The following is a 24,626-nucleotide window of genomic DNA, read 5'->3' as shown; positions in this document are numbered from 1 at the left end:
AGGGGCATCAGAGGTGATGTACGCGAGGAGGACCCTTGGTGAGGATCTTCGCTGTACAGCTTTGGTTCTCAAAACTGTAAAGTGCCTGAGAATCCCATGGAGGCTGCTTCCAGCACAGGTCTCAGAGCCACGCCCCCTGGCTTCTGTTTAGGTAGGTCTGGGAGGAGCCTGAGAATCTGCATTTCTTTCTTTTTTTTTAAGATTTTATTTATTCACTTGAGGTGGGGAGGGGCTGAGGGAGAGGGAGAAGCAGACTCCCCACTGAGCAGGCTCCATTAGGACCTGAGCCAGAGCCAAAGGCAGATACTTAACCAACAGAGCCACCCAGGCACCCCAAGAATCTGCATTTCTACCAGGCTCCCAGGTTATGCTGATGCTACTATTTGGGGACCCCACTTTGAGAGCTACAGCTGTGCAGCAGCTCCCTAACGTGCCAGATCCAACAGATCATAATAAATCCAAGCCACAGCCTCCAAGATGGAAAGTTTTAGGGAGGAGACACAAGAAGAATCTGGATTTTTAATAAACTCCCCAAGCAATTCAAAACATGCAGGTCTGGACTACTTCAGCCAGAGAAGCGAGGCTCGCCTCTTACATCGGGTCCTTGGGTCTTGGTCCCCCCGGCTGCCTCTGAGCTAGGGAGTCTCCCTCTTCAAAGTGCAAGACGGCTGAAGACCCGGGAATGCCTCATCCAATAACTTGTCCAGTAATTGGTATATTGATTGCTAATGTCATCATGTTTTAGTACCTATAAACCCCTCACTCTATTACACAGCCCCCAACAATCCAAAAAGTCATTGTTTATTCATTGTGACTCCCAAACTGGCCCTTGTCAGTTTCTGCTGGAAGGCTTGCTGATAAAAATCAGCAGATGATTGGACGCACACATTCTTAACATGACTGACCCATGACATCTCCGAGGGCAGCCAGGGAGCCTGTCATTATAGTACAATACTTCTCTTTCTTCCTCCTTATCTAGCCCCAGATGACTCTGAGATTTTTATTAACTCATTAATGACTGAAGATGTCATTAGAGCCAGTAGAAGGGTTTTCCTTTCCTTTCCTTTCCTTCTTTCCCTCCTTCCTTCCATCTTTCCTTCCTTCCTTCCTTTAATGGGAATAAGTGTACACTTTGCTCATGGCAGGAGGGGGACAAGCTCATGGATGAAACAGCTAAAACAAACCAAAGGGAGAGACCCTTTCCCTCTCTAGAATTGGAAATCTGATTGACGGGTGCTAGGATTGAGATCCTGCACACAGAAATACCAAGTTGTTTCAGAAATATATTGGGCAAGAAAAAAATGGGCAGTCCAATAAAGAAATAGCAACCCATAAATTTCAGCAATTTCCATTGTGTGGTAGGCTCGAGCTCTCCAACCTAACAGCTAAATAAAAAATAAAAGAAAAAAGAAAAAGAAAAAAAACCCGAATAAGGCTATTGAAACCTCTAAATGTTTCTTACCTACACATTCATTAAACCACATCTTGTTTCTGCGTGCTTTTAATTTTCACATCTGCAGAACTGCTTTTAAAAATCAAATTAGATCTTTTGAAGGCACTTAAATTGCAACAACCTTATGTTTTTTTATATACTCTCGGGTTTCAGCCTTTTTATCTGGGTTGTGTGTCCAATTAATGGGATATCTCAAGGAAGCACTAATCATTCCGAAAACTTGAGAATATAAAAAGCAAGCAGACTATTTTCATTATAACTGATTGGATTGAGAATAAGCTACAGAGGAAATGTTCAATAATTATGATAACTTTTTTTAGATGAGATCACAAAAAAAGTCAGTCACATAAGGTGCCTTTCACTGCAGCAAAGTCTTTGAAGTCCTGTTTTCATTTGATTCCTCTTCGGGGTTCAGCCTCGGGCATGTCAGGAGGCTGGTTGGAGAGTGGGTTTACACTGATTTTATCAGCCTGGATAATTCACTTGGCAAAGAAAATGTCTGTTACTAGATGTATCTCATATGTTATTAAGTGTTTATGAAATTTTACTATTGTCAAAACACATTGTGAATTAACAGATCCTCATCACACATGGAGAAACAACTCTCTCAGAGAGAAAATTGTTGTCTTAAGACTGAAAAAGATTTTTGCCCAAGGAAATTGCTGTCGGTACACTATGACCAAGATTGAAATAATGCCTTAAGCCAAGTTTTATTCTTAAATCACCTAATTACCTCTTTCTGTCTGTATATATTTGCCTGGTGGAAAATTTTATTCATTAAATGCTATGTTAAATAGAATAATTAGTTAATATTTGCAGATTAATTAAATGCAATAGTTTGATCTAATTCAGTAATAACAGTACTAAAATGTTTGTTCTTTACCTCTCTGTTTATGAGACCAAACACCCAGAGAAAACCTGGGAAATAAGAGTCAAAAACCAGATGTTTTTAAAGATCCAGATGTATAGTGTCAAGTAAAGAAAACAATCAAGAATTTAAATTTTTTTTTCCATTTTCATCCAGATGTTTGGTGTCATATAGACACAGTCTTAATCTGCTCAGTCATAATCACAATGTTCTTTAATATCATTTGCCAATATTTTAATCCCTCCATCACCAAATTATCTCTAACAATCCTGTTTAATCATTCATAGGGGAAAACACAAAAGATATATTCCTCAGAAAAAAAATATGTGTATGTATATATAGAATGCCCAACAGACTCAAAACACAAGAATACCGGCCAGAATGGTGCCCAAGTCTTTATGTTGAAAAACACTTCCTATCTGCGTTTCCAAATGATGAAAGATAATTCAGCGTAAATGGTTGGAATGGCAACTTAATTTTAATTGACATGCATGTGCTAATTTCAATTTCTAGTAAGTAGTTTAGGAGAATAACAGGCTCTCAAGTATAAATGATGGCCATCTTTTCAATGGGGCTCTTTTCCCAACTTACTCACTTACTGCTAAATCCCAAAAAAGACAACATTTTAGGAATAATTTCCTGTTCTGGTGACTGGTGAGAAACCCCAGCCTAGAAATGAAAAGGCTTGATATGGAGCCCTATCACCTTCAGGGTCTAATTGTGTGAACTTGAGCTAGTCACTTAAGCTCTGAGCCTCAATTTTTACTTCTTTAAAATGGAAACAATAACTCTGCCCCCAATTAACCTTAGGATCTGATGAAAGACCTCTGGAATTGCAGAATGCCTAGCAAGTACAAAATTATCATTAATATGTAACATATTTTATCATTAATCTTATGTATTGTTTAAATGCTATCACGTGGAAGTATTGTTCCTGTTAATACAGAATTCAGGGGCATAGGAGAGATAGCCGCACTCAAAAAGATCTGGCGAGCAGCACCTAAGTAGCTCAGTTGATTAAGCATCTGCCTTAAGCTCAGGTCATGATCTCAGGGTCCTGGGATCAATTCTCGCATCGGGCTCCCAGCTCATCAGGGAGTCTGCTTCCCCCTCTCCCTCTGCCCCTCCCCACCTCTGTTTCTCTCTCTGTGTCTCAAATAAATAAATATAATCTTTAAAAAAAAAAAAAAAAGATCTGGTCAGCTATTTTCGGTTTACAAATTAGTATGACCATAACCCCTGGGTGTGCAAAACAATATCAAATTCCCCTCCCCCATGTTCCTGTGCCCTTCCTTCACCTTGCCTAATCCAACTGAGAAATCATGTTAGTACTGCTCTCTTTCTGTTAACTAAATGGACTATTCATAGATCCCACTGGTTGGGTCTGTATTACAACAAGGCCACTTCTGTCAATCTAGAACCATATTCTCAGTCAACTGCTGGTCTTAACTTCGATGCACTCCCTCACACTCTTGCCCAATGGCAGGGAGTCCAGTCCTCGCATTATACCAACTTGGTGGCTCCTTAATACTCAAAACAGAACTCATGGTTTCTATCAAGGGAGATTGCTTTCATTTTGTTTTGTTTTGTTTTGTTTTGTTTTGTTTTGTTTTACTATTGATAAGACGTATGCCCTGAGAAGTTATCATCAAAGACCCAGCCAACCTTCGTCCCCACAATCTGACCAGGTATCTTTGTGAGAAATTGACGTATGCACCTGTACAACACAAAGCACCAAAGATCTTGCAAGCATTTTAGTCTCATACTTTTTCATCATAGCTCTAAGACTTTTGGAAAGTACCTCTGAAACTCTTGACCTCTACTTTGAAGATACTGAAAGGTTCTTACAGGACCAAAAAAAAAAAAAAAAAAAGAAAAAGAAAGGAATAAAAGTATGAACGGAATGGAAGACAACACAGTTCATTTTAAATTTTAAAAAATCTCTGCAGTGTCAGAATGCTATAGCCAAACGAAAGCTCACACAATAAGACATTTCTTTAAAAGTGGACTCTTAACTTTTTCCTCACTTCTATGACCACAGGGAAAATGCAATGACTAATTGTGTTTTCACTCTTCAACTTTTTGAAGTCACAAATCACTCATTAGCGTGTTGCTATATTAGAACACTTGCCTTAAAGGGCCAGAAATCGATATAAAAGGAAACAATAATAGAAAAGGGAAAGATTTTTCCCGTCATAATAGGGAAAGGTGTGTGAGCTGGAAAAAAGTACAGTACCGAAGCTCATGACAAGTCATGATAAATGGGTCGTTATAAAATTCATGTTTAGGCAGCACCAGGCCGGGGATAATGCCATTCGTCATGGCAACACGAGGCAGCTAATGAGCCCTCATTGCATATTCATGTCTGTGGCGGGTCTTCTCTCCCTCCCACCCTGAACTAGTGTCTGGAAATATCTCCACCTCAAGCTGAAACTCAGCTAGGCCTTCTTCTTCTTCTCCTTCTCTTTCCTTCTCCTTCTTCTTCTTCTTCTTCTTTTTTATTTGTTATCGTTGCAGCAATTACACTGTAAAAGTGCTGCCCAAGATTGATTGCTCTGATCTGTAGTTCAATTGTAAATTAGAATACACATCCCCCCAGGGACACAGGGCCCCTATTTGTGATTAAGAAAAAAGCCCCATAATAGACTAATAGCTAAAGTTCTCTCTCTTTTACTTTCAGGCAATTAGCTTGATGAAATGGCCTCTTTTTGTGTACCCTGGAAGTGTAAACCGATATCATAATGAAGTATATGATGTTTATTCTATTATTTTCACCTTGCCGGGTATGCAGGAATGCATAAGTCATGGCGGCTTTGTCTGGTACCTTTACTGATTCACAAGGAAACTCGTTCTTAAAGATGCAGTGTGTGCATTTTGAGGCTTGAGCTAAAGCAACCCCTAACTGTGGGCTCACCGCCACGCAAAAGACTTCCTACTAAAGCAGAAAACACAGAATTTCTCAAGTAATGGGAAGAGCGAGATTCTGGTAGTCAAGAGTCATCTAGCTGCTGGACCCCTCTGGGGTGGGTGAGGTGAGAAAGTTCAAAAGGCAGCTCCCTCAGGCTCAGTGAAGACCCCAGGGTCCTTTAGCAAAGGGTTCTGGGGTGACTGGGCACCCAGCGAGACTCCAATCGACTGTAATGTGTTCTTCGTCTCCGCTAATGAGCTGTGGGATCCCAATGCCATTTCTACTCTTGGGTGGTTGAAGCTGGTCCTACAGAACGTTCTCCACTTTGAAGTGCACTGCGTCCTCCCCCACTCCAAATGTCTTGTCTTTTCAAGATCCAAAACTTTGATCTCCTAAGCTGACAAGAAAACATTCTTTAGCTTCCTACATGCACCAGCTGACAGAGGTTTGGAGCAGCAAGCCAATGAACACAATCGCTTGTCGCTGGCCCATTTCCAACGTCATTTGTGTTGTTCCTATACAGTATTTTAATATTTGTTTTCTTTTCATTCATGAGGGCCTCAAGAGGAAAGGAGCGGGGGGAAAGTGTCTCAACTAGGCAAGAGAGAAATAGGAAGAGGGACAAACAAAACAAAACTATCTTGATGTAAAATGGTTTATGGTGAAAAGATAAAATAAAATAAAATAAAATAAAATAAAATAAAATAGTTGATAGTGGATTTCTTATTAAGATGTTAATTACCAATCCATGGGTGCCTGGGTAGTTCAATCGGTTAAGTCGCTGTCTTTGGCTCGGGTCATGATCCCGGGGTCCTAGGATCCAGCCCCATCAGGCTTCTTGCTCAGGGGGGAGTCTGCTACTCCATCTCTCTGCCCTTCCTCCTGCTTTTGCACACTCTCTCTCTCTCTAAAATAAGTAAATAAAGTCTTTAAAACAAAAAGATATTAATTACTATTCCAGTTCTATGTTCCAATTCCCAGCCATTCATCAATAACCCAGATGTTGGGGCGCCTGGGTGACTCAGTGGGTTAAGCCTCTGCCTTCAGCTCAGGTCATGATCCCAGGGTCCTGGGATTGAGCCTCGAATCGGGCTCTCTGCTCAGCAGGGAGCCTGCTTCCTCCTCTCTCTCTCTCTCTCTCTCTTTGCCTGCCCCTCTGCCTACTTGTGCTTTCTGTCTGTCAAATAAATAAATTTTTTAAAAAATAATAATAACACAGTTGTTACTACCTACCAAACATTTTCTGGGCTTATGTTGCTGAATAAATTCATCTCTGTCCTTTTTAATACGAACTGCACTTGAGTTTCTAGAAAATCATATTTATAGCAAAAGGATCTCATTCATTTTTTTAGTATTGAACTGGATGTGCATTTTTAGATTTGTTTCTATTTTAATACTGATGTGTGGGATAGTTTTTTGTTACATATAAAACCTGTTTGCCTTTCCTCTCAGTTACTCTAGCCACTTCCTGGCTAAATAAAACTTTTTTGAGAAAGTTTATTACTGTAGCCTGAAAAGTGATTCTAAGGTTATAGAATTTCCAAGCATACGACAAAATGAGCTACCCAGAAATATCCCAGGAAAATTCACTTTGATATCTTTCTTGCTAAGCATCAAAGGTTTTGCCAGTCTTTATTTGGGGACTGACTTTCTCTTTTTCAATATTTATATACTGAACTGCTCTGTAAATGATAAACCTGCAGTATAATAATTGTAAATTTTCATTGCTTCTAGAAATGTTTGAATGTCTAGCTGCTACATTGCTGCCATATTTGAAATATGTTATTGTAAACTTTCAAGTGACATTGAGCCTGGGAAGTTCTCATCCACACTCAACAGCATTTACTTGTAGAAACCAGTCGCATTTTTAAAGAGTACATTAACTGTATAACTACAATGCCTGATATTTACAAAGTGCCTGATAAGTTTTGAAGTTCTTTCGTATAAATCACATCACATACATACTTCTATGAGACAAATGAGACAAATAATTTTATTGTCAGCCCAAAGATGGAAGGAAGGCAACAGAGGCTCAGAAAGGTTAAGGGACTTGCCCCAAGTCGCAAGTCGGCACACATGAAGTTGAACCTTGTCTCTAGGCATTTAACTCCAAAATCTGAATCCCTCCTGGAAGGTCATGCTGTCTTCATACTAGCTACACAACCACCATAGGCAGAAGCCCTCCTGAATCTCAAAGCTCGTACAACAAACAAGTCTGTGAACTTTAACTGTATCTGGGCAAGATTGACAAATGAATGTAAAGACACACACACACACACACACAAACACACACCCCTTGATAAAAAGGAAGGGAGAAAAGGGATAGAATTCTGTACCACACTGTTACCTACTTACCTAAATATAAAATAAATAATCTATATTTGATTGCTAACATATGTTTAGACTAGGTAGATACCAACCACAAAACTGAACCAATTACCTAGGTAATTCAAATTTGAGGGACGGGGGAAGGGCACTCTTTCCAGGAGACATGGGTTTGTATCTAAATTTTCCAGAGATTTGGTTGAATCATCTCATCAGACTTCTTTCCAAGACCTTTAGACACACCACACCCTCTGTCTTGACCTTACCTCATGTCACATACTCCCATAGAACTAATATATCCCTGACCATCAATCTAGAATTAGCTCAAAGATCACTCATCCATGGAGAATGGTCCCTAACTTCTACCTCTAGCTCTGTTTCAAATGCCTCTTTGATCTGATATTCAAAAATGAACCTCCTTCATCCTCATAATGGCTTCTCCCATCCAGCTATAATCTTTTCCAAGGGTGTGCTGGACCTATTTCCCAAAGTGTTCCCACTGTCAAGATCATAGGCATACCAAATGCCATGCTTAGAGCCCTGAATTTAGCAAAGCAGCTCTGGGCTGCTCTTTGCCAATGAATGGCCACTATGTTGATGAGGATTGGCCACTACTTTGCTGGAGTGGCCTTGAAGTGGCAACTACATCAGATAAAACGTGCAAAGCAGAAAGAACCCAACAGAATAGGCAAAATCAATGACCAATGCACATCAGCCATGATTTCCTATGAAAAGCTGTTCCTGGGGCGCCTGGGTGGCTCAGTAGGTTGGGCCACTGCCTTTGGCTCGGGTCATGATCTCAGGGTCCTGGGATCAAGTCCCGCATCGGGCTCTCTGCTCGGCAGGGAGCCTGCTTCCTCCTCTCTCTCTCTCTCTGCCTGCCTCTCTGCCTACTTGTGATCTCTGTCTGTCAAATAAATAAATAAAATCTTAAAAAAAAAAAGAAAAAAAGCTGTTCCTACCTGAACATGAGAATGGCCCCGGAAATGAGCCCCAAACAAATGACCCCAAAATGAAGAGTTTAGAAGTAAGTATAAATAAGTCCAAATCCCAAATGTGACATTACTTAAACTTATGGGAGAAATGAGGGGATGTGTCATTATTTCATTCATTCATCTACTCATCTGTTCAATAAATCATTCTACAAATTCTTACTGAAACTTGCCCTCATGGAACTCTTGCCCTCATGGAACTCACAGTATAATAGGGGAGACACATATATATAATTCTACCACTGAATATAAGATTATAATGCATGCAAAACTATGGATAAAATGGGACTCTTGGTGGGAACTTCACAGAGACAAGTATAGAAAGTCTTAATAGAAACCCAGAGAATGAGGTTATAGATGAAAGTATGGAGAAAGGGTGTGGGGGGCAGGGAGGAGAACATTTGTGGAAGTAGAATGTGCAAAGGCCCAGGGTAGAACACAGCTTAGCAAATTAAAGGGCCATTTAATGGTCCAGCGAGACTGGATCCCTGGGAACTAGAAATAAAGTGGATTGTGACAAAGCTGAGGACATGGGTAGGCTTGGCCAGACCAAACAGGACCCTGCAGGCCACAGGCCACAGCAGGAATTCTGGACACCACCTGAAGCCCAGTGGAAAGCAGCTGAGGGTCTTCCAAGCAGGAAACGCTGGTAATCACATCTGTAGGAGGCTAGAGGATGATAGTGTTGTTACATTCTGAATGAGGAACCTCAATTTTTAAGGCATACAATGGTTTTATTTCCCCAACGCTGGCTACCAACCATGCTTTAAGGAACCACTTCCCCTTTACTGTTAGAAAACAGACCTCTCTCCTACCCACGTGCTATGTGAGCCCAGCACCAGGCCTGCCAGTGTTGAGTAGGGAAGATCTGACTTAACAGGTATGATGTCAGAGACCTTTTGAGTCTGTTCTAAGAAACAGTGACTGCCCTTGTGATAGCAAGCCATTGCTCAAATGCAACACCAGAGCTAGAAGACCATATCTAGGCTCTGAATGGAAGGAGCTCGTCCAAAGATCCTGAAAGTTGTCACTCTCAACATCTTAAAATTCCGACTGTGGCTACAGGACATGTCCCTGAGTCCCTTTCCTGCACCCTTTGACCTGGCCAGGACCTTGAGCCCCTGCCCTGTGGAAGGCTCCCTCCTCTTCCAGCATAGTTGAGATGCCAGCCTGATCAGACCTAGAAAACAATACCCAGAATTAGGGCAGGATACAGAGGCACCTGGGTGGCTCAGTCAGTTAAGCGTCTTCTTAGTTTCAGCCCAGGTCATGATTTCCAGGTCGTGAAATCCAGCCCCGTGTCTGGTTCCAGCTCGGGGTGAGATCTGCTTAAGATTCTCTTTCCCCACAAACCATGAGAGACTGTGAACACTGAGAAACAAACTGAGGGTTTTGGAGGGGAGGGGGGTGGTGGGTTGGGTGAGCCTGGTGGTGGGTATTAAGCAGGACACGTATTGCATGGAGCACTGGGTGTGGTGCATACACAATGAATCTTGGAACACTGAAATAAATCAATAAATAAAAGATTCTCTCTCCTCAGAGGCACCTGGTTGGCTCAGTCAGCTAAGCAGCTGCTTTCAGCTCAGGTCATGATCCCAGAGTCCTGAGATGGAGCCCCATGCGGGTTCCCTACTCAATGGGGAGCCTGCTTCTACCCCTCTCCCCTGCTCATGTTCACTCTCAGTCTCTTTTTCTCTGTGTCTTAAATAAATAAATAAAATCTTAAAAAAAAAAAAACCTGCTGAAGTCCCAATAAGGTCTATAACTAGGATAACACTATTGAATCCTTTTCCTAATGTTGACAAGGTACTGCGCTTTATATGAGCTGTTATCTTTGAGGAAACTGGGGAAAGGGAACAGGCGATCTTTCTGAATTATTTTTACAACTTCTTTTGAGTCCTAAAACTTTTCAAATAAAATATGATTACTTTTTTAAAATAAAATTTATGCATGCTTACATTTTCATTTTTTTACTTTCTTTATGCTCATATATATTTCTAAAATAACAAAGAGAAAATATCATGATTAGATATTGCTATCCTGCACAACACTAGCATACAGGGAAGGTAATGCCCTAATTCTGGGCATTGTTCTCTAGGTCTGATCAGGCTGGCATCTCAAATATGCTGGAAGAGGAGGGTGGTGAATTACTTTTGCCTGATTCAAGCACATCCTCAAAATGATGTTTTCATAAACAAAGTGCCGACGGCTACGATCTTATCTTCCCTTTTCCTTTTATCCTAATTCAGGTCAATAACAGGTATTTCTGCTCTCTTCGGCAGATTCCAGGTTGTGGAAGAAAAAGAGCTATTACAAGCTACAGGGCAGTGTTAGTGGGAAAAGCACAAGAAGCCAGAGTGCCTTTAAACTTCTACTTTTGCATTATCTTAAAAAAAAAAAAAAAAGCCCAATTTCAGGAAGAGATGTTTCAAATAAATAAGGCTGGCGTTTGCACTCTAACAGTGTTATTGAAGTTTTTAAATCATGTGTTCAAGAGCCCACTGTTGGTTATATGGGTAACAATGTGGGTCATTACATCAAAACTCTCTGAAGCACAGTAGGCAATTTTTCAACAATCAGGAATCTGAAAACTACCAACAAGTAATTCATAGGCATGTAGATCAAGGTAAAGCTTCAGTTTGGCTTAAACATGTAAGTTCAAAAAGTCCTCTGTCAGCATAAAAAGCTGCTGTTTCCAATACCATGCAGTTAATAAGGTTCCTGCAGTCCATACCGTGAGAATTATGAATAAGCCTGTACACATCATAAACATAAAATCTAATTCAAAGATGAATGATATCCCCCCATATTTATCCCTCTTTTTCTGGAAACTGCATACCCTTTAGTAAGTGTACCTAAGAAGCACACCTGCTCAGAAGTCGCCCTCGTTTTGTGCTAACTTGCTTAAACTGAGTTCAGCTCAAGGTATGGCATGCAACATCATCTTAGCGACCCACAGGCTCGTGCGGAAGAGATTGGGCAGGATAGAGTACGATCACCAGGTGCAAGGAAAGAATGCCTGTCTGATTGCTAGAAAAGCTCATCAGGGAAGGCCATCCATCTTTACTTTTTCAGGATAACATCCCCAAGCTGTAAAGACAGATTCACTTAATAAAAAAGAAGGCAAAAAAATGCAAAAATGTCCTTAATGTTTGCCTTATCCATTCACAAATCAAAGGGAAAAAAAAACTATAATTACTTCGGGCTCTATCAAGACTACGAGATTTCTTCTGCACAACCATTTCTGTGGCAGGAACAAAGCTTTATTCCAAAGGAGGGGTGTGTGTGGTGGAATCCACTTTAAAATATCCCAAAAGAGATTTTTTAAAAAGCACAAGATTCTGTAGCTCTTTAATGCTTGCCATAGGCCAAATCGTACAATTAGAATCAGTCACTTTAAGTGCCAAAGTCATATAATGCTAATAGATCGCTTTATAATGTGAGCACTTTTTAAAAGTCGTATTTAATTTTCCATTACTACTGTACTGAATGCTAGCCGTGTCTGTCCATTCATAGACTCTTCTGCGCAGAGAGGGAGGGCACCGCTGGCCTGCTGGCCGAGGCACTGCTCGATTCTTGCCTTCTCAGAGACCCTGCTTGGAATTCCACAATACACCGTTTTGTGTTTATTTTTAAGCAGTTTATTTTTAAACACCGTTTTGTGTTTTTTTCCCCTAATTGTGTTTATTTTTATTTCCAAACCAAAGGATGACGGTTCCTTTTGGTTTCATAATTATCTTATTAAAAATAATAATAATAATAAGGATCGAAGCAAAAGCCTCTGTGTTGGGCGGGTACCCACGTGCGTGGGCACATGCGCGGGAGTGAGTGTGCAGACACACGTGTGTGGCTTTCTTTAAGAAAATGAAATGAAGCATAAAATAAGCCCTTAACAGTAACCTAAGGAATAAAACAAAATCATTTACAACACATGGGATTGTTGCAGGATATGTCAAGATTAGATGGTTTAAGGGCGCTATCCGGAATGTGGAAGCAATTATAATGAAATTCAGGACTCATTAGCAAACATTCCATATTGTGTTTCTCATTTCTGGGTCAATGTTACTGGGAAATATAGACTTAAGCTTTAGATGTTTCATTGACTTTGGGGTGCGCTTATAGATAGTTGGACCATACAGGGACATAAAGCAAAGACTCCAGGATAAAGTCCTTCCTTTCTCAGACGTAGGCAATTTGGTCCGCAAGCTAAGGATGAACCAAATAACCTCGAAAGCATGTTGGTAAGAATTAAGTTGATGATAGGAAGGTTGTCTGCAAATGTAAAGTAGGACTTGCGTGGTGCAAACATGAACGGCCGGATGTCGGGGGGATTTCGCATACACGCTGCTTGGTATGCAAAATGCCTGGTGAACTCAAGTACCCAATACTGAATATAATGGGAACCAGATGTCTAACAGAGAGAGAAAAATATTTTATAACAATAAATGTGACATTGACTCTTAAAGGGATTCTCTGCTTTTAAACAGCTTCCCTATCTTCTCCCTCATATTTTCAAATGGTTTAAAGTAGATCGTGTAAAGAAATTATTCTCGTATTTGTAAAGAAGAGCTGTCTAACCTGCCACGGGCTTCACAAATGCATACAGGAGGAGAAACGATCTGAAAAAGATAATTTGGGGGAATTCATTCATTTGCAAAAGCACTGTGCTCAGCAATGCAAAAATGAAATTAAGGCCAATAAAGCATGATTCCTCCTGCCCCTTACAAACTTGAACTAGACACGAGGCCTTAAGATGTGCACAGCTGTTACAGGAGCATGGCAAAAACAAGCCCTGGGCAAGGGACACAAAGTGCCCTGAGAATTCGAAGGAGCAAGAGGAAACTCCTGCGGTGGGACATTCCACGAGGAAGGGTCTTCCTCTGTGGAACCCACACACACCCTCTCCCCTGCCCTGCACCAACGCAGACCCATGGGGCTCTCCTGCTCTCCCGCTGGTCACTGCAGTGGACACCCCGCCACCCTGCTCCGTCTGTCAGCCTCTCCTGACCCCCTCCCAGAACAACTCTGCCTTGGCCGTTAGGGTCGCCATCCTGAAGCCTGGATGTCATCTGGCGATCAAGTGGTGAGCTCTGTAGTTGAGCCTGGGGTCCACTTCCCACTCTGCCACTTACTGGTTGTGACCTTTGGAAAGTCACTTAACCACCCTCCTTCTATCTGCCTTTTCCAATCTGCAAGGCTAGGGTCATAAAAGCACATGTCCTCTGGGCTTGATGTCAGGATTGAATGAGATTCTGCGCACAAGGTGCTCCGCCAGGTACAGCCATGAGGTCAGAGCACAGATAATACAAACTTTTTTAGCTCTTCTTCTGTCAAGCATCAGAACTGGTTTTTACAACAACAACAATCTCAATTCCTTATTTTGGTGTGACAGGTTGCTTAAGAGCTGATGCATACATGCCTCTCCAACTCTTTCCCCCAGTCCCTTCTGTCAGATGCCCAACTCTTCTCCAATCTTGTCTGTTTGTCCTCACTCAGGCAGGGCTGAGTGATGTGTTCCAGTCCCCATACCTCTGCCCAGCATGCATGGTCCTCCCTCCACCTACCTACCTAGCATATTTTTGCTTACCCCGCAGTCCTCTGCTCTAGCAGACCTCTCTGTGTCTTCTCTGAGAGCCCGTGAAAGAATAAATGCCCCCTTAGCTAGGCCTACGGTCAGAAGCTCATGGCTCATACAGATAGTACACATAAGTAAAGCAGCAAAGGGTAGTACAGCAGGGAGTGGTGGGGACTGTGCAAAAAAAAAAAGAGAGAGAGAGAGAGAGAGAGAAGAGAGAAAGAGAGAACCGGTACCATAGCTAATGGGTCAGCCACGCCTCACTGTTGTCATGCTAACATGAGGGCTCCATATTGCCAAAACTTCCATTTTTTTTTCAAGGTGAGACAGAAATCTACATTTTTTTACCTGAAATCTCTAGTTACTCCTTGTTGGCAACTAAAAACGTTTCTAAATGCTATAACCTTGGACCCACCAAATCCGTCTGGAGACAATTGGGCTGATTGTGCGGACTGTGACTCAGGGATTTCCTTCCAGATACGCTTCTCCATTCTGGCGAATTTAACTATGACCTATAATTGTTTGTGCATCCCCTTGTCCAACAGACAAGGAGCATGCTGGTTTTGGGTTTTCTTCATCTTTCTGGTGCACAGTACAATGAGTAGCTCAAAGAAGCATCTCAGTGAATTTCATATTGATATTTCCTGAGCCTAGAAACCAGGGTACATGAGATGGGCAGGTGCGGGATTGTTCCTATTAGGTCAAAGGGTCAAAGTGTTCCTGTTTCAAGTAGTCCTGTTTCTAGAGAGGAAAGGTTTTCTAGATATCATTCAGCCTGGTCAATAGGTGACTTCCTTAGAACTGTTTAGAACTCTTCCTCAAAGCTCCAAAGACCTCTCCAGGGTTAGCAATGCAAAAGCCAGCTCTAACAATATAAACCTATCCTATAAACCTATTTCTGTATATAAACTTGATCTCCACCTGGTATGTGAGTAAGTACATGAATGAGTGAAATATACCTGAAAAACCCCAATTTGAATATCAGATGTAAAAACATTTTTTTTTAATTTTTTTTTTAAAGATTTTATTTATTTATTTGAAAGACGGAGATCACAAGTAGGCAGAGAGGCAGGCAGAGAGAGAGAGAGAGGGAAGCAGGCTTCCTGCGGAGCAGGGAGCCCGATGCGGGGCTCGATCCCAGGACCCTGAGATCATGACCCGAGCCAAAGGCAGCAGCCCAAACCACTGAGCCACCCAGGCGCCCCTCAGATGTAAAAACATTTTAAAAACTGTCAGACATAACACTGTGTGAATTTTGTTGGAAGGTGAGCATTCAGCAAATCCTGGACACAGAGAGGTACACGTTGTCTCTGAAACTGTGGACGTGAAAAAAAAAAAATGGGAAAGGCTGGGCTGCAGACAACTTAGAAAATTCAGTGAAAGTAGTGACAGTTTTGAGCTCTTTAAATGTTTATAATCTGTGACCCGATGATGCAACTTGTAGGCACTTATCTCAAGAAAATAACATGTAAATGTTTGAGGATATTTGTCAGAGCTTTGTCTCTAATACTGAAAAGTATGGGGGCTGTTTCATGAGCAATTACAGAGGATTTAGGATTACGGTAATTAATAATCATAGGCAAAATCTATCGAGCCCTTACTTTTGTGGCACGATTGTGTCCTGGGAACATTCGATTTCATTACATCACTGGACCACATCCTTATACCCATTTAACAGATGGGGAGCCTAGGACGGAGTATTTAAATACGTTGCCCAAGTCACATAGCAAACTATGTGTCAGGCATTTGGACTCAGTACTATCTAATGCCAGAGTTTAAGCAGCATGTTTCACTTTCCCCATAAATATTCAAACATCCACTGTTGTCACTGTGTAGGCCCCAAAATCATAATCTCGAAGAATATCCAATGACACAGAAAAAACATATGAATCAGAAAAGCAGGTTGCAAAAAAGTATCCCCTTGCTCAGATATTATTAGGGGGAAATGTCAGAATCCCACAGACACAGTTCCACCATTAAGGGAGAATTTAAGATATGAATAAGAGGTTAGAGCACAAAATTCACCACAGAAATTCATGCCAGGATCCAAGGAATGCTTCTAGACTCCTGTCTTCTCTACTTGTCTCTTGCAAACCACCATCTCCAATAAAGTTTTAGGCTTCAAAGTGAAAATTCTAACTCCACCTTGATGTGCTATCATGGGTCCAGATCCCAATATTATCTGATTTACATTAAGGAAAGGGCAGGTACCGGCCTAGTGAGGACCTGATGGCCCAGACTTGTCCAGTTAGCTGGGGTCAGAAGCTCTGGTTTTGCCACAGCTGTTTCTATAAAATAGCAAACAACTTGGAGAAAAGCACTGCCCATCTAAGTAGCAATTTTTTTTTTCTGAACAAAATATGGAGGGAAAAGAGTAGCCCACACAAAGGTCTTAACAATGTTTATATCCACAATATTGGTTTTCTTGTTTTTGCTTCTTTTGTGTGTTCTAAATTCTCTATGGTGGATATATATCATTTTTATACTAAGAGGAGAGAAGGACTTAAACCTACATGGGGATTTAAAAGTGGAGGTCTAGGGGCACGGGGCTGGGGGGCTCAGGTGGTTGAGCATCTGACTCTTGGTTTCAACTCAGGTTACGATCTCAGGGTCCTGGGATCGAACCCCGTGTTGGGCTCCGTGCACTCAGAGTCTCTCCCCCTCTGCCCCTCCTGCTCATGCTCTCTCTCCCTCTTATTCTCTAAGATAAATAAATAAATCTTTTTATTTTTAAGTGAATGTCTATAGTTAGTAATATCTGGAGAACAGAGACTGAGATGTAAAGAAAACGTTTCTTTTGTAATGGCGGGATATAGGAAACTCTTACCAGAGAAAGGTCAGCAGCTGAGCAGCAAAGCCCACCTGAGAGTTTGTGGCTGTGGACAAGGCCTCACCATGAAGATAGTACACCATCAAAGCTGTAGCCAATGGAGATGCTAGATGTTGGACAAACCAGGGCCCATTGCCCTGGGACACTGTGCGGGACAAAGGGTACCTAGGATAAGACAAGTCAGAGCAGAGAAAAAGGCATGAGCTACACAGAATATAGAACACGGTTTTAGAAGGCAAGAGACAATGGCCACAAAGAGGGAACCCAACATGAAGATACATATTTCAAGCAGTCAAATGAGGAGGGGGACTGGGAAAGGCAGGGAGAGATCTCGTCTGAGAAATGGCCGTAGAGAAGCAAAAAGAAAGGAAACCTTTTTCATGCACGGAAAGCATAGTGGTGACCAAGGGAGAGAGAGGGATGGAAAGATTTTGAGGACCACAGAAAAAGAATGTTGTTGAAAGGAAGGATGGTTTGTGGGATAAACATGAGGCAGGGGAAGAGAAAACGGGTAACAGGATACAAAGTTATAAAGAACAAATGTTGGGGCTTGAATAAAGTTGGCTAGAACACCCACTCCAGAGTCAGGGAGTGTTAGCCCCCATCATATGACCTGCTCTAAAGCTCTCCAAAAGAGAAGAGGCCACAGGCCTTCCTACCTGCCCTCGGCCTATGGCCTCTCCACACACGAGTTCCTCTTGCTCCCCATTTGGCACATTTTTTGCTATCACCTCACATTCTGGGGAATGGATACTTCATTCCTTTCCACTGATTACTTAACTGGAACATAGCTCCAACTCGATGAGAAGTTTCTGAAGGGCTGAAGGTTGAGAACAGGTGACATCATGATTGGACATTTTAGCAGTTTGAAGGCGTAGCCACAAGTTCTGGAACATTCCTCAAATGCACAGGAAGGGTCTATGGGCCTTCTCCTTGAATCTGAGCTGACCGGACTAACTGGTGGACCCATTGTGTATATGCATGGGCCAGACCAGAAAGGAGGGCTCAGCCTCTACCTCATTCTCTTTGGATCCTCACCTCTGGAGCCCTGAGAGGCTGAGAAAGGAGCACAGGGATGAGCTGCTGTGAACAGTGACCAGGCATTCCGGCTAGTGGCCCCAGCTGAGGTTCCAGCAAAGGCCAGTGTGAGTCCCCACGTGTCAGTGGGAAAGCCTTAGAGGTGACCTGGGCCAGCGGCAGACCTCATCCTCACAAAATAAGACCTACCTGCTGAGCCCAGTCAGCATTCAGCACCATGGCGGATAATAACATGTTGCAGTTTTAAGCAAATAAATTTTAAGGGGATCTATCCTACAGAAATAGAGAACCAGAACAGACATCGTTGATTCTCAAAATATCTGTTAAATTTAATTTAACACCAAGGAGCACTTGGGTGGCTCAGTCGATTAAGCATCGGACTCTTAGTTTTAGCTCAGGTCATGATGGGACGGAACCCCTCCTTGGGCTCCACACTGGGCACGGAGCCTACTTAAGATTCTTTCTGTCCCTTGCCCTTTGCCCCTCCCCCTCAGCTAGCACAGGCACAAGCCTGTGCACGTGGGCGCTCTCTCTCTCTCTCCCTCCCTCCCTTTCCGAAGGGGGGAAAAAAAAATTGTCAATTCAATAGCAGATAAGGAAAGGCAGCAGCATTATCTCACGATCTTTTCCTCTCCCTTTGTCTTACCCTCCAGGCACTATCTTCTCCGGTCCTTCCTCAGGTTCTCCGTGTACCCTGGTCCCTCCCCACCCCGTTTTCCTTCTCTCTCTCTCCAACTCTGGAATTCTCCCCTTTTTTTAATGGCCAAGGGACTTGTAGAAGAGAGAGCCACGTTCTCGCCGTACCTATAAAAGGCTTCTGTTTTCTCTTTTTGGCATGAACAAGCTCAAATCTTTAAAAAAAATAAAATATAATATAATAAAATAAAACAACAACAACAACAAAACACTGTTCCCATTTTTTTCGTTCTTTACTGACTTTAGTCCTCCTTCCTGAATGATCTCTAGGTCTTGTGCACACTTTTTAGGTTGTAAAAACCACGAACAAGATATTCTCCCCAGGGATGATACTGGCCAGACTCTCGGCCCCTTCTGGAAAGCGCTATTGTCCTGGCCACCCTCGGACTCCTGTCCATCAGCCGTAGGAGTCCGGACTCGCTTCCCCAGCCGGGACACCCGTCTGCAGGCTGCAGCTGCGCGAGGGGCTTGAGTGGGAAGACAGCAAGCAGGGTGGTCAGGACCGCTGTGAGGACGGCCCTCCCCCGGCAGCTTCAAATGAGGCCTCTCAGGAGGGGTGCTCAGACGCTGTGGCCCGGACACCACCTGGTCACCCTGCTCAGAGAGGGGGTGACCCGCACAACGGCCACTGAGCAGCTGATAAAGCATGGAGGCTGGGGAGACAGGCAAGAACCAGACCAGGGAGCTTCCCCACCTCCTCTATGGAAGGAAGGGCCTTCCATCTGTGCTGCCCCTGAGGGGGTAGCCTTAGCCACCCCCTCAAAATGTCACTGGTGACAGGCCCAGGTGGGTGCCCGTGGCCAGATTCGTGGCCTTGCATACCCGCACAGAGCTCTGGAGGAGCACCCAGCGGCTCCGCAGAGAAATGGAGAAGCACCCCCCAGGAATGGCAGGCACATTGCTACAGGGACCGCGTGCCGGGCTGGCAGACTGCGCCAGCGGACGGCAAAGTAACATCATCTCAGGTCAAGGAGAAAGCCCCAGGGCCCAAAATAGCTGCCCTTCCCAGTTGCCACAGGGTCTAAAATTATACCATTGAAGATTTATTCCTTCGCACACCTCACTTTCATTGGGGGCCGGTCCTGTGCGGGGTGGCTGGGGGGTGGGCCGCGGGGAACCCACGAAATGTCTTCGCGTGAAGGTGTAAAAAGCCCTGCCAGGTCCACAGAGTTCTATAGGGGCGGGAACGGTGGGAAGTGTTGAAAGGGGAGGAAGAAGGCAGAGGACGTGTGGGTGAGGGAAACCAAAAGGAAACTTCTCCTGTTTCAGGGTTTTACCCAGAAGGATCCTTGCTGGCAGCTACCTCGTAAAGCCAAGGCCTGAACAATTTGCCAGTAAATTTGAACCATGCATGCAAACAATGCTAATAATTTATTCCTTGAAATGCCTTTCTAATACATTATTATGCAGGGCTGCACATGCTTCTACTTCAAACTGCCTAAATGGAAAAAAAAAAAAAAAAAAAGGTAAATTAAGGGGCAATTAGAAAGAATAACAGGAGAAGCATGGGAAATGCTATAGGTCTATCATGCCAGAAGACAGGGGGAAGCTCCAAGGAGGTAATCAGATCATTTCAACCAAAGCCTCCATTTTCTGGGGGAAGGACCCCCTCAGAAATTCAGGAAAAGCTGTTTTTGTGTATAGAAGTTTGGTTAACCTGACCCCGGAGGACCAAGCAGTAAACAAAATAAAAACAAGCAATCGCTATTGGAAATACACCTCTGGTCCCCTGTTTCAACTAGCAACAGCTCTGCCTGACTCCATTATTATGTTTTTAAATTCTTACTTTAAATAATTTTTTTTTCTTAAAGTAGGTGCCACGCCCAGCGGGGAGCCTGATGTGAGGCTTGAACTCAAAACCCTGAGATCAAGACCCAAGCTGAGATCAGGAGTCAGATTCTTGCTTAACTGACTGAGCTGCCCAGGCACTCCCCACCTGATTTCATTTTTACAGCCCTTAAGAAGTAGGCAATATTTCAGAGGGATAACCCCTCCCCCTTCTGCCACCACCTTCGTTTAAGCCACTCCAGGGACAGGAAGTAAAGTGCCACGGATGCCATTGATGAGCTTTATAGGCAGAGGCAGGGATAAAAATGGGGAACAGGGAAAACCAAGAGCAAGAGGAAAGAAAGGGTGTGCAGGGCTGAGAACAATGGGTTTCCTCCTAAATGATCACATTTCGACATCATTTGGTACTTTATAAAGAACTAGCTGCTACATCATTTTATCTCCAATGTTCCACCCCTCATGAAGCAAGGAAATTTTTTTTTAAGATTTGATTTCTTTGTTTGAAAAAAGAGAGCACAAGCAGGGGCAGGGAGTGTGAGAGGAAGAGGGAGAAGCAGGCTCCCCAAAGAGCAGGGAGCCCTATGCAGGGCTCGATCCCAGGAACCTGGGATCATGACCTGAGTGAAAGGCTTCACCGACTGAGCCACCCAGGCACCCCACGGAAATTTTACTCCCATTTATACGAATGAGAGCCCTTCGGAGGAGATACCAGGTGACTTCCCTAAGGTCGCCCTAGAGGAGCACATGGGGATGTGGGAAGGGCTTGACACCGAGTCTAACTAACTCACTCCCATGTTTTCTCTACGCCAGCAGTCTTTGAAGTTACAGGGTATAGGGATCCAAGAAACATTACTCCTGGGTCTATGAGTAACTTTCTGAGTGATTTCTAAAGCTACGATTTCCCTCCTCAACCTTGATTCATTCATTCACTCACTGGAGAAGGATGTGAGTCTTGCCTCACTGGGGGCAGCGTCTAGGAACGTGGGTTCACCTTCATGGAGATGTCCTGTAGATAATTCCTTGATGGCCAACTCAGCTGCCCCCTTTCAAGAGAGCTGCTTCCTGACCATGTAATCGGAAATGACCCCTGCCATCCTCTGCCAATCACTCTTGTCTAATTTTCCCGTAGTACTTACCACCACCCCAAAGTCATGTCATTCATCTTTGTTTACTTTATTGCAGCTTGTCTTCTCTAGAAAATGAGGTCCTTCAGAACAAGGACCCCCCTGCCTCACTCGAAGCTGTCTCTCCAAGACCTAACAAAAACTCCCATGCGCAGTAGGTGTTCAATAAACATTTGTCCACTAAATGAAACTGAATGTCAAAGAGGCCTTTCTTCCATTGCCTACTATGTGTCCAAAGTAGTGTGAGGCCATTTACACCAATTATCTCATTGAATCAAGATGACATAGGCCAGTTGGAACACAATATGAAGAAGGCAGAGTTTTACCAATGGCGAGTGCTTGGAAAGATTAAAGCTAAATTCGTAATGCCTGTACCCTATGCCCCTTAACGCAAGAACAAGGGCCATTTTTTGTGACGTTAAAAGGTAACAAATTTAAAATGAATAAAAGGAAATACTTTTTAAAACAGCGTATAATCTACCTGTGGAATTCACAGCTGCAGGATATTATTGGGGCAAATAGTCTAGCAAGATTCGAGAAAGGATTAGACATTTATATGAATAGGAAAAATATTGGCAGTTACACTAACTAGGTTAAAAAGTTACAAGGCATGTCCGTCCTGGGCTCCAGGGCATAACTGTTCACCAGCTGGGGTGAGGAAGGAATTTCCCCTCGTGATGGAGGCTTGCATAATTGGCCAGATGCACATTGGCTCGTATTTTTGCCTTAACAGAGGCAGAGACCACAGCCCTGGGGAAGTTCCTGGAGAAGACAGACCAATGACCTCTTACCCAGGTATTCTGGACCCTCTTGCGCAATCCCAAACAACAGGTAGCAAAGACCCATAACATCTTTTAGGACTCATACCTGAAAATGTTACCATTTGGGGAACGGTGAACAATGATTTTCTCCATCCTGATGATGAAAATATTTAATGGAATGAGATCAGGCCAGCGGTAATCCCATTAGCAACACAGCCAACCGTGCCTGGAAAATGCCTGAGCATTTCCCAACCTCAGCACATTGGAGTCCTGAGAGAAGCTCATCCAAAGGTCTCGTCCAACCCCTGGTCACATCCGTCTAAGACTGAGCCTTGCACACGTGCCCTTGGTACATGTGTGTTTAATGTCAGTGCATTTCTGCAGGTGTGGAAGGGAAAATTGCTCCTAATACCGTCCACTCACACTCCAAAGTCTTTCTCGGTTATACTGCCAGGCACAACCATTGATCCTTGGTGATGTGTGGTATGCCCTTTTTCTTTTTCATCCTAACATGGAAACACCAAAAGGCCATTGTTCACCACGCATCCAAACACAAGTGTTCACAGTAACATGCTGTCACATTAAAGAAAACAGTGAAACTAAGTTATTTATTATACTCACTTTATTGCCCTTACACAGGTGTAGACAAGGCTCTGAAGAAATTGTATCACTGTCTGAACTGCTAACGAAAGAACATTCCCCACATCCTGAGACAAAGAACATTCTGCAAGCCAAAACACAGAGAGAAATTTTCATTTAAATCCTCAAACCAGCTATGAGCGTAAAAGACTTCAAAAGTAAATAGACACAGAACAAAATGTGGCATACATATAAATGGATATGTTTTGATGAGAGCAACACCATAGATGGCATTAATATTTTCTTTTTTTTTTAAAGATTTTATTTATTTATTTATTTGTCAGAGAGAGAGGAGCGAGAGTGAGCACAGGCAGACAGAGTGGCAGGTAGAGGCAGAGGGAGAAGCAGGCTCCCTGCCAAGCAAAGAGCCCGATGTGGGACTCGATCCCAGGACGCTGGGATTATGACCTGGGCTGAAGGCAGCTGCTTAACCAACTGAGCCACCCAGGCGTCCCGGCATTAATATTTTCAAATACGTTCTCACACAAAATATGGGAAGAACCGCCGGTCTAGGCCATAGCCATCAAGGAAATGCTCAAGTCACTCTGGGCAAAGTCCTTTCCATGTAAATGCAAGATTTGCTCCCTTATAAGGTTTCCTTCCTTAAGTTGGCAGAAGAATCTTCAGCAGATTGTCTTAGTATAAGATCAGACTTCGACTACCTAAGAGAAAAGACCTTAAACACTTAATTGTTGCTTCAGATACCAACCTGGCACTTCACGGGCTGGTTGCAAATAAGCTTTTTCAAGTTTTTCAAGTTCTCTGGTCTAAGTTTTTTTCTTTACTCTTCCATGTGATTACCAAAAGACCAGAGCTTGTCAGATATGTGTTTGCTGGGGCTGGCTGTTTTTGGTTTGGAGATTTGGAGTTACTTTTTGGGGGGCGAGGGGTGGTGGCTAATATTTATATATATATGTAATATATATATATATATATACTTAAAATTATCCACATATCATGAGGAATGCTAAGTTAAGAGTGTGAGCTCTGTAGTCCACCAGGATGGGGTTCAAATCTCATACTAGCTGTCTGATCTCAAATAATCCAATGAACCTTCCCCCTTCCTCATCAGTAAAATGGAGAAAAAATAAAATCTAGCTTCATCTAGCAAGCACACCAGAGGGGGCAGTGTCTACAAAGGATCTGACACATTGCCTGTCACATTTTCAGTAGACAATGAGTGTTATCTATTATTATGACTGCACATGGTTTGCCCATATATCTGTAATCCTGGGGAGTACATATCCTCTTCCGATGTTATGACATCATTTGCATACCAACATCGAGAAAATATTTTATAGTTCCCTTTCCCATATTGTTAGGTTTATATTAAGGTTCTAAGTACTGTACCAAGAGCTCAAAGAACATCTCTGAGGGGCACCTGGCTGGCTCAGTGGGGAAGCATGTGACTCTTTTCTTTCTTTTTTTTTTTTTTTTTTATTAACATATAATGTATCATTTGTTTCAGGGGTTCAGGTCTGTGATTCTTCAGTCTTACCTATCCACAGCACTCACTATAGCATGTGATGTTTGATCTCAGGGTCACAAGTTTGGGCCCCATGTTGGGTGGAGAGATTGCCTAAACAAATGAAACTTAAAAAATAAATACATTAATTAATTTTAAAGAAC

At 42.9% G+C, this 24,626-nt stretch overlaps 1 protein-coding gene and 1 long non-coding RNA gene across 19 annotated transcripts in view; one reads left to right on the top strand and one right to left on the bottom strand.

Annotated features, from left to right (window-relative positions):
* Nucleotides 1–24,626, bottom strand: part of LOC309867182 (uncharacterized protein) — a 101,137-nt gene that overhangs the window by 38,075 nt on the left and 38,436 nt on the right. For 15 of the 17 annotated variants that reach the window (XM_082735643.1, XM_082735639.1, XM_082735641.1 and 12 more), the window contains 2 exons: nucleotides 22,980–23,082; nucleotides 22,514–22,864 (listed from right to left, as the gene is read on the bottom strand). In XM_082735643.1, the coding sequence (XP_082591769.1) occupies nucleotides 22,778–22,864; nucleotides 22,980–23,082 (190 nt within the window). In that variant the 3' untranslated portion in view covers nucleotides 22,514–22,777. Of the gene's footprint in view, nucleotides 1–22,464; nucleotides 22,865–22,979; nucleotides 23,083–24,626 lie in introns of those variants that run through there. The other 2 variants (XR_014313021.1, XR_014313022.1) reach the window with 1 other exon arrangement.
* Nucleotides 1–24,626, top strand: part of LOC309867184 — a 283,984-nt gene that overhangs the window by 247,879 nt on the left and 11,479 nt on the right. The gene's annotated exons all lie outside the window — the stretch shown is intronic.

The sequence above is a fragment of the Mustela nivalis genome (assembly GCF_964662115.1).
Source record: "Mustela nivalis genome assembly, chromosome: 6".
Classification (NCBI taxonomy): Eukaryota; Metazoa; Chordata; class Mammalia; order Carnivora; family Mustelidae; genus Mustela; species Mustela nivalis.
This window is presented reverse-complemented; position numbering and strand designations above follow the sequence as displayed.